Here is a 10,495-nt window from a genome sequence, read left to right on the forward strand (position 1 = left end):
AATGGAAGGCAGCTTGCATGTCTGGAAAGGCACCATTAATGCAGAGAACTATGTTCAGGTTATAGAACAACATATGTTCCCATCTAGACGTCATCTCTTTCAGGGAAGACCCTGCATTTTTCAACAAAATAATGCCAGACCACACTCTGCAGCAATCACAAAATCATGGCTACGTAGGAGAAGGATCCGGGCACTGAAATGGCCAGCCTGCAGTCCAGATCTTTTACCTATAGAGAACATTTGGCGCATCATAAAGAGGAAGGTGTGACAAAGAAGGCCCAAGACGATTGAACAGTTAGAGGCCTGTATTAGACATGAATGGCATGTTGTAAGAAGGGGGGATGCCACACAGTGATAAAAATGGCCTTGTCCCAACTTGGGATTTGTTGACAGCATGAAATTATGAAACATCATATTTTTTCCTTAAAATTATACATTCTCTCAGTTCAAACTTTTGAACTGTGATTTGTGTTCTATTCTGAATAAAACATTAGATTTTGGCACCTCCACATCATTGCGTTCAGTTTTTATTCACAATTTGTTTAGTGTCCCAACATTTTTGGAATCCGGTTTGTACAAAAATATATAAAAGTTTTAAAAGACCTGAACCAAGTTAGTACAGATTATCTACAGATGAAGCTGAACCAGGTTAGTACAGATGGACTACAGATGAAGTTGAACCAGGTTAGTACAGATGAACTACAGATGAAGTTGAACCAGGTTAGTACAGATGAACTACAGATGAAGCTGAACCAGGTTAGTACAGATGAACTACAGATGAAGCTGAACCAGGTTAGTACAGATGAACTACAGATGAAGCTGAACCAGGTTAGTACAGATGAACTACAGATGAAGCTGAACCAGGTTAGTACAGATGAACTACAGCACAGGGAAACACAATAAGCCAAACTACAGATGGGTGAAAGCACTGATATGGACAATCCAGAAGTGAATGGTGGGGGCAGGGTGTGTTTGGTGTGGGGGCAGGGTGTGTTTGTTGTGTGGCTGCATGTCCGCTCCTGCGGACTGGAGGACAGACAGAAACAGACAGACAGATAACTGGAGGACAGACAGAAACAGACAGACTGATAATTCTGGAGGACATACAGAAACAGACAGACAGATAACTGGAGGATAGACAGAATCAGACAGACAAATAACTGGAGGACAGAAAGAAACAGACAGACTGATAACTCTGTACTTGTCATTGTTTAAGCTTTTTATGGATTTGACTGATGTTAAATGGTGTCATGGAGCCTGAATGAGTGTAACTGTGACTACACAGGCAGAATCAGGAACGTCTTTCATGTGCTTAATGTGAAGAGCAGCGTAAGATGTGAACAGGCTGTAAAGAGCTGGTATCGAATACAGAAGGAAATCCTTGAACATACAATGTAAACACTCATTTAAGTTTGAGTTCATCATGGAGTATCTGGTTTTGTTTAGCACTCCTACATATATGAAACCAGCCTGCGGGTGACCGAGCAAAAGTCACGCAGAGGTCACGCCACTCTGTGTGTGGACATACACATGGGGGAGGGGTGAGTGAATGAGTGATGGACAGTGAGAAGAGAATAGAGAGAGAGAAGATAGAGAAAAAAGGGAGAGAGTGGCAGGGAGAGAAAAAAGAGGGAGAAAGAAGAGAAAGAGAGATAAGACTTGGAACACTTCCAGGGAACTAACACTAAATACAGTGCACTCTGTATACCTCAAACCACTGTGACCCACTCCAGCTTACCACTTTAGCCTTTACCAGTGGGAAATCTCCTGGATATATTGGTGTGCACCTGAGAACCTGGTCTGTCTGTCCTGGTTTTTGCATATTAATCATATTAAGTGAGTCAAGATCAGCATATATGAAAATTGCTGATGTTTTATAAAATGCTGGTTGCAGATGGTGTTACCCACAAGGCATCACACTACCACTAACCTGGGCTAGGTCAAACAGGTAGAAGTGTTTCAGAAACAGACACGGATGTACAGAATGCCAAAGTCACTTATGGGTATCTGGTGTGGAATACAGAGGAAGGTGCTGATAGACAGCAGCATGTTTATTAGGTCCAGCCGGATCACATCCACTCCCCTATATCTGTATCGCACATTTAAAAGGACCAGATGCCAAACCAATGATCAACAAAACAAGGCATTCTGGGAAAGGCCAAAAACGGTAAAACACAACAGAACAAAGTGATACCAAGACACGACAGATCAACAAATCTATCTGCTCACAAGGTTGAATTTTTTAAATGTCAGCTGTAGGAGATCATCTCAAGAAAAGCAGGTATTAATCAGTACAGTAACTGTTAATTCAGCTCTGCCCAAGTTCATTTAGAACTGGAGTGGATACCTCACAAGTGCTAGTGTTCATTCAACACCATAGGTGCTAATTGAGTACTACTGGTATTTATCTAACTTTGCAGGTGTTAATTCAGTACTGTTTGTGTTCATTCAGTATTGCAGGTGTTAATTCAGTACTGTTTGGTTTGTCGTGTGGATGTCTTGGACCACTTTCCTGACTGCTGATGACTGTGTGGGATTTTTGTCTCTTTCAGTTCGAGCCGAGTCTAAAAAACCATCACGATGAGCTCATTAGAGTCTTTTCCCCTGTTAGACCTCCAAAAGGCAGAGAGCTCTCAGAAAATATTCTCCAATTAGTTCTCTTATACCCTCACCAAATGGTACACTGAACACTTAGCCCATAATCAACAGCCCTTAACATCAGGACTCATCTCAGTAATGATCAGCGTCCTTTTCAAACCCTGTCACCAGCCTGATATCTGCAGTAATGAAGGCCCCAAGGACGCATGGGAGGCACGTGTAGAGATGTAGTCTGTCACAGGCAGAGCTGGAGAAACCTTCCTCTCACTGCGAGGTTGCACCTACTCGTCCTTCTGTGTGTAAAGTGCAGAAATTTGCAGGAGGCTCCAGTCTGAGCATGCTCAGTACAGTCCACTGCCGCTCACACTTGTGTTCGGCTGAGAGCACAGATGATGATTGGCTCCTTGACGTGAAAATTGCTCTGCTTTACATATGAGTTGGCAGGACTGGAGAGGCAGGCATTCCTTATGAAAGCTTCTAGAATTCTTGGAGTGGTTCTAGAATGTAAAGCCAGCTAAACACCATTATGACATCACAAGTGCTATGTCACCAGCTACTGCAGGTTTTTTACTTTATAGGCACAAAAAAGGAAAGTTTACATTTTTCTGATAACCATAGCATATTATCCACCAATAAGGAACAAACACACTAACACATGACTGACTAGACACGGGTGAACAGAATCAGAGTGCTGAAGCTGTAATATGCTAATGGTAAACTGAAGCCAACCATAACAGATATTATGGGTAACACAATTCATAGCATATTCTGTAGTAAACTATTTATACTGTGCAGGTTTTAGATTACACTGAATCATATGTTTCTCTAAAGCTCATTCATATGTACTTATTAAATATTGTTTTTAATACCTCTGTTCTATTATACATCACTTTACAATAGCTCTTTTTAAATTAAATTGTAAACTTGTTTATTCACTATTCAGTGTATTTCCTGTATAACTGTAAATAGTCCAAGGTGCCAATGTGTTTGGAATGCTTTATGTCCACTATTAGACACATTCTTCACATATCTATAAAAAATGTTAGTTATCCTCATTTTCAGGATGCCCAGAAGCAGTTTATTGCATTAAAGGACAACTATGCCCCCTAGTGACGCAGACATGTGTATCCATCTACACGCACCACCTTTGTGTTTGATACGAAAGGTTAACCTAACATTAACACTGTTGTGTGTAAAAACAACAGGAACATTATTGTGGTTGGTACAAACACTAGAACACTTGCTGTCATGGTTTTACCATGACACACCAGCACAGCACTTATGTCAGGTGTACTAATGTATGGGCTACTGGATTATGCAGTCAACCTGTCATCCCAGTTCATGCTGAACAACTATTCTTTGGTTCCAACTGGGAACAACCTTGTTGGGTCCTTGAACCTACTTATTTGTTGAGCGAATTGTCGAGCGGTTATGAGGCTATAAGACCATGAGATCTTTACTGGCAGATCTCAGAACTCAGATCTAGAAACAACAGGAGTAGGTTTTACCAGAGTCAGCGTCCAAGCGTATTTACTCCATGAGGGTGGTGTTCATGAACGCACTCTGGCACTATGATGGAGTAGATCACTTGGTTGGAATTTGCCTCAATGGAATGAAACATTAATTTCTAGCTCAGATCAAGACAACATGTAGATGATGTCAAACTGCAACCTCACGTAATTTAAAGTTAAAAGGTCTTAAAGTCTTAAGCTGCAACATAATAACCAGGATGCTTTCAGTAATGATGGAGAACATTTAGTCATTAATTGAGTTATTTATGGGGAGTCTAGTGCCTCTAATATAATCTGTGAATATATATTCACTGGACAAAATTGCAAATTCATCACATTTCCCAGTGGAGGCGTTTGGCAGTAATGTGCTATTGTATGGGCAGGTGAGAGGGGTTGTTAGTTTTACTACCATGAGAACCGGAGTGGGGGTGTTGTTAATGATCTTAGACTAGACTGTCCTACGTAACTGAAGGTTAAAGTTAGAAAGACTTTGTTACATTGGATTTGAAGTGGGGTTTTTATCACATGGATTGTGGCACAGCTAAAGCTTCATTATTGCAGGATCACTGTGGCGTTATTTTCTGTGGTATTGTCTGTGTGGTTTGTGTGGTCTCTGGGAGTGTGTTACTGCAGCTCTTCTTTGAGACGCTGATCCAAGACCTGTAGCCCTGCGCCTCACATGTAATACATCAAAAAGACAGTAAAAAAAACTGCCTCATAAATGTAATGAGAATGCAGGATTTGTTTCACTATGAAAACATCTTTCCTTCTGCCTCTCTCTCTTTCTCTCTCCCTTTCTCTCCCTCTCTCCCTGATTAGATGGGGCAAATGAGCTACAGAGCACTGCCCTATGTCAAGGGCCTCTCATTAGAATTGATCTGCTCCCAGTGAATGAGGTGGAAAGAAATTAGAGAAATAAGATTATACTTAGAACCTCAATCTGCTCTGTCTAGTTCATTTGACTCAAATTGGCTCTGATCTCTGATCTGGTCTGGTCTGGTCTGGTCTGGTCTGATCTGATCTCTGATCTGGTCTAGTCTGGTGTGGTGTGGTTTTAAAGATCAGAAAAAGATTTTGCAGCTTACGTTTTTTATGTTTGTCAAATATTTTTTATTGACTATATACACTACACATAGAGATAGATATAGAGATATTTGGCTTGCAGGTGAAGTTTATGGAAAACAAAAAGTTCATGCTACAGTTGTATTATATCATGAAAGTAGAGCAATTAAGTAGCTTTTAAGGGCATTTACAGCTTTACAATGACAACTCAAGTCAACATATTGTCTGCTGAGTCATGGCATCCCACTCTTCTTGAAGGTCCCTCAGGTCATTGAAGTTCAATGGTACAGCGTTACGAGCTACATGGTGACTCATGCAGGTTTTATATGGGATTCAGGTCTGGAGATTGTGCAGGTTACTCCATTTGAGGAACTCCAGTCTCCAGCAGCTGTTCCCTAATGATGCGACCTCCATGAGCTGGAGCATTGTTGTCCATGAAGATGAAAGGGGCTGTGGCTCCCAACCTGGGAGAGATCTCTGTCCAGAATAGTGCAGTCCTGTATGTATATGTATATATGTATGTATATATGTATATATAAAATGCTTATTTACATTCTAAAATAATCTTGATTTGAAGCAAGAATGAGCTCTTATCATTATGTTCGAAACTACGGTTCCCAGAATGCTGCACTACACAAAGGTTCTCCCGCACGATGACGTACTATAGTGAAACGTTCACAAACTATCTTGATTGGTGTGGCAGTAACAGGACGGTTGTTGGTAGGAAGTACGGAATTTGCCTGCACGCATCCTAACGGATTGTAGAAACGTGGCGGGTTCTGGAAATATGTAGCCTCGTTGTCACCATGTTTCCTGGTGTTTTCTATGCATTGTTGGCGGGATTCCTCGGAGCCGTCGCTTCGTCGTCTGCTAAACTCTCGCTTGGAACCGATTATTTGAAAGGTGTCTGTGAGACAGGTCTACGGACGTGGGGAGAGCAGAGAAAATTTAGACAAGGCAACGAAACTACCGCTTGCGACTGGGTGAGTCATTGCCGCAATTCAGACTGTTGAATAATTAATAATGATGAAACTTGGTTTTTAAATTATGAAGCTATCTGTGCGGCGGAGAGCCATTATTCAACAAGCAAAATTCGCATAGATCACGTTTACTGCTCCGCGCGCCAGAGCAGCATCAGCACCGCCAAGAGCGGCGCCCGCGGGAGCAGCGTCCTCGAGCGCATGTAGTGTGTCACGCTCGCGCGGCTGCTAGCTGCTCGCGTAAAACACAGCGTTGTACTCGGTGCACGCGACTTGGACATCATGCATGTTAAATATAGGCCTAACCCGACTGACCAAAATATAATTTAATCACCAGGTTTCTGGGCGACCGACACTTAAAATAACAATCCATTAACCGGGTGTCAAGGGATTTAGACTGCTAAGAAGCAATATTATTACACCGACGTTGGAAATGACCTTCAAAACATAGCGCGTGTCGTCTTTGCCAGTTCTTTCTTTGAATGAATGAATAATTCCTCTGAGTTTTAATTGACTATAATTATTTAAAGAGGATATGATCATCTTCATTTATCATAAAGCCATTTTCAGTGAGCTAATGTAAGAAAACTGCTCAATGGCCCATGTGTTCTACAGTGTCCCTAGAAGCACAATGAAACAGTCTGAGTATCTGAATCATGTCGTGTGTGTGTGTGTGTGTGTGTGTGTGACAGCTGCACATCCCCCTGCGCCTGCTATGTGGGGGGTTGGTGTTCACCTGTAATGCTGTGATGTGGACCTTCCTGTCCAAGGCACTCAGGTACTCTTCCTCCTCCGCTCGAACCACTGTGACCACCACCGCCTCCAACTTCATCTCCTCCGTGAGTATCTGGCACCAACAGTGATGTTGACCTCAGCCTTAAACCCCACCCCTGCCCAGCTCCCCAGAAATACCGTAGCGATGAGGTGTATTCAGAGGACATGAAACATGCAGTGACTGCACTCTAATACTGAAACCAATCAAAGTGAGGTGAATTCTTACTCCAGCAAATGAATCGTTATAGGTTATGACCTAGTGTTCAGTGTAGTTTTGAATACCAGCTTGTCAGAAGAAAAGATCACACTATTTGCAGATTGGACATGCTTTAGTAGAGCCATTTCTTGTCATGATTTCTGACTGCTGATGTGGTACCTGTTTGTTCACACTTTCTGATCAGGCATTCCTTGGACAGCTCATTTTCGGGGACAGCCACATAGCTCTGTGGTGGGTGGGCGTGTCACTCACCCTGTCAGGCCTGCTGGTGCTGAGGCGAGCTTCCCCCAGCCACACACACAACCCACCCACCAGCAAGGACGATTGAGTCAGCCAGGCCCACCCCTCCAGTGGAACATCGTGACCAATCAGGACCAACAGCACCCCCCCACACACACACATAAATTAGCATTGATCAGCATAAATTATTCTGCTCATATCATTAAGGACAAACAACCAAGATCATGGGACGGCGCTTATCCTAAAATGGGCATTTAAACCAATAATAAGGATCTCAGTTCCTTCCAAGACCCCTGGGTCTCTATACTACTCATTATAAACACCTCGTCTTAAAGGAGCCTAGCAAACTGCTAAAGGATCTTCTTGTCTTAGATTTGAACCACATGCTATTTTATTGGGTACAATTCATATTCATAAACCAGAGATGACTGACCAAAGACTTTAAACACTGTATTGTGCTGGTAAAATAGCTTCAGACCTGGTGGAGTGGAGCCTGAATCAGTGACTCTGGGGTGGAGAAGCGTAAGATGTTCTGACTGCTAGTCACTCTTGACTGAGTTTATTCACACTGGAGGTTTGCAAAGTTAAACCACATTGCTGCCTCAGTTGAATCTGTCTGGAATATTTCCCTTATGACTCCTTTGTTTCTCAAGTTAAACATTTCAAGTCCTTTTTGGATTAAGATTAGTCCTGTAGGAATCTGCTCCCAGTTCTCATCCTAATCTGGGCTTCCTATGTGTCTAGCAATCTCAAGCCCCTGGGAATGTGAGGGTTAATGCAGATCTGCTGAGATGTCAGGCTATGTCAGCTCCATGAACAATACAGGAGGTCTAGTCTCATGAAGCTCATCCCCAAACGTTAATGCTATGTCCAGACTCGCCATTCTGGACACTGCATATGGTTGCTGAGAGATCCCTGACCCTTGTCCTTTCCTTTGTAACATCACTGTTACAGTAACATGGATCCTCTGGTGTCGATCACAGCTGAATGCAACCAAAACTCATTCTTGTCCAGCTGTCTCCTGGGAGATCTGTAGAGGCCGTAGCGTGTGAGTAACTCTTCCCCAGAAACGGCGATCTCTCTCCTCTGGTCCACATCACTGTGAGCAACCGTGGGATTAGAATACGGCATTATGCAATAACGACGATGACAACGAAAAACAAACGCATTCTCTGAGAAAACGCATTCCACTCTACGTGGGCCTTTGCCAAAGTCCAGCTGAGGCATTTTGTACGGGGGCACCTTATGCTCCGAAACACCCAGCAACAAAGCACATGTTTCTGTAGCAAACACGCCGACACCCGGGAGGCTGACTGTGGACCCAGCTGGGTTCCTTCTCATCCTTTATTCAGAAACTAACAGAGCTAAGAGCGGAAGTAGAAGTATATATGAAGTAAAAAAAAACCTGATATCAGTGAAGGGGTCATTCAGCTAAAACTGCTAGGTGCCACCCGACTACGACAAGCATGTTTGTGTTGGGCTGTTGGCTCAGTGGGCATTGCTGGGCATATCATTGTTTACGACTGAGCATAATAATAACTAAAAAAAATAACATCCACCATGTAGCACAGGCAGCACAGAGGCAGTGCGCCACCTAGTGGATGAAGCTGAACTGCATTTAACCGGTCAGCTAGCTGAGCGTATTGCAGCCTGAGGTTGTGACTTATGGAGTCCGGGAGGCATCATGAAGCCTCTTGTGTAAGGCAAGGGCTTGAGTCACAGGTCACACAGGCTCACACTTCCTGTGAATCTCCAGTGCTTCCTAATTCCTGCATGTTGATTATCCATATTGAGGGACTTTTATTTTGTAACTGTGATGGATTGACTGCACACATGCAGAGTTGCCTGTCCACATTGAAGGTCAAACATGCTGCATGCCTTTCTCACCAAAGTCACACTGGAGTTTCCCCTTCCTGGTTGTGCTCCTCCCCTTCCTGTATGCCCCGTCATCGGCGTCGTCGTGAAGAACACCGACACTTCAGGTCCTCACACCCATAATGCTGAGTCTAACTGCTCTGCCTGAGCTGCTCTTATGAACACAGTAATAATTCATTCTCCACATCACCAGAATCACTGTCCATTAACTTTTCATACACACGTGCCATCTGTGATAAGACGTAGCAAGCGAAGCTAGCTACTTCCATCACCTCATTAGAGTAGCGTAGAACGGAACGGACTTCAGAAGATGTGTGAATGATGGCTGAGCAAATTAGCAGGCAGCCAGCCTAACTGTTCATCTGGGAGTGAGCTCTGCCTCCGGCCTGCGGCCGACTGCGAGGAACCCGGGACGGAACCCTGCTCTGGTCCGAGATGGTGCATCTAAAAAGGCATCAACGTCCCATCACTGAACACCACGTTGGAGAGTGAGAAAGGAAGAGCCACATTCTGAAGAATGATCTGTACCATCGTCTTATTCTTCTCACCATATCTGTAAATATATACGTGTTTGTAAAAGTGTAAATACCTGTTGTGTATAGACACCAATAGCACTGTAAACCCATACACCTATAATAAATACAACATATCATTGCATGAATAACCCTTGCAGGAGGGGGATGTCTGTGTTCAATGTGGTTTAGTACAGATGGACAAGATGGATACATCAGTACTCTCTCCAGCACGAGAGCAGAGGTGGGGGTGTGGGCAGCATTCATCTGTAGCCTCATTTGATACATCTCGCCATATCTGTGCAAGTGTGAATAACGGTATGTTCTGTACAGGAACCAGTATCACTAAACTCATCTGTAATGTAACATAAGCTTTGCAGGAGGATACAGTGAGTCATGTGAGCAGCGAGGCTGGTGTAATATGGCTGTGTGAGAACCCACGAGGCATTGTGGCATGGTTAGAGGAAAACATGACCGATTTCACGACCTGTGTGGATGGATTTAATAGTGAAGCAGGTGGAAGCATCACACATGCGTACACGCAGGTTCCATCGGCTTTACCAGCATGAAGGAGAGCGCAGGACGGGACGACTGAAGTGCTGATGTGCAGGGCAGTGATGTCCCGCAGCGTCCTGCGTCAGAGACCTTGCAGGCGTCGATGATTCAGCAGTCTCTACTGAACTGCAGGGTTAGGCTGGGTAACCGTATTCAGCAGTCTCTACTGAA

The 10,495-nt window shown here is 43.6% G+C and overlaps 1 protein-coding gene across 1 annotated transcript; it reads left to right on the forward strand.

Moving 5' to 3' along the window:
* The first annotated feature begins 5,864 nt into the window (after window positions 1–5,864).
* Window positions 5,865–8,804, forward strand: tmem42b (transmembrane protein 42b). Its single transcript, XM_077006251.1, has 3 exons — window positions 5,865–6,154; window positions 6,844–6,990; window positions 7,327–8,804. Exons 1-3 carry the CDS (start codon window positions 5,978–5,980, stop codon window positions 7,468–7,470), a joined length of 468 nt encoding a protein of 155 aa, XP_076862366.1. The 5' UTR covers window positions 5,865–5,977; the 3' UTR covers window positions 7,471–8,804.
* Window positions 8,805–10,495: the final 1,691 nt, after the last annotated feature.

The sequence above is a fragment of the Brachyhypopomus gauderio genome, chromosome 5 (assembly GCF_052324685.1).
Source record: "Brachyhypopomus gauderio isolate BG-103 chromosome 5, BGAUD_0.2, whole genome shotgun sequence".
Lineage (NCBI taxonomy): Eukaryota > Metazoa > Chordata > Actinopteri > Gymnotiformes > Hypopomidae > Brachyhypopomus > Brachyhypopomus gauderio.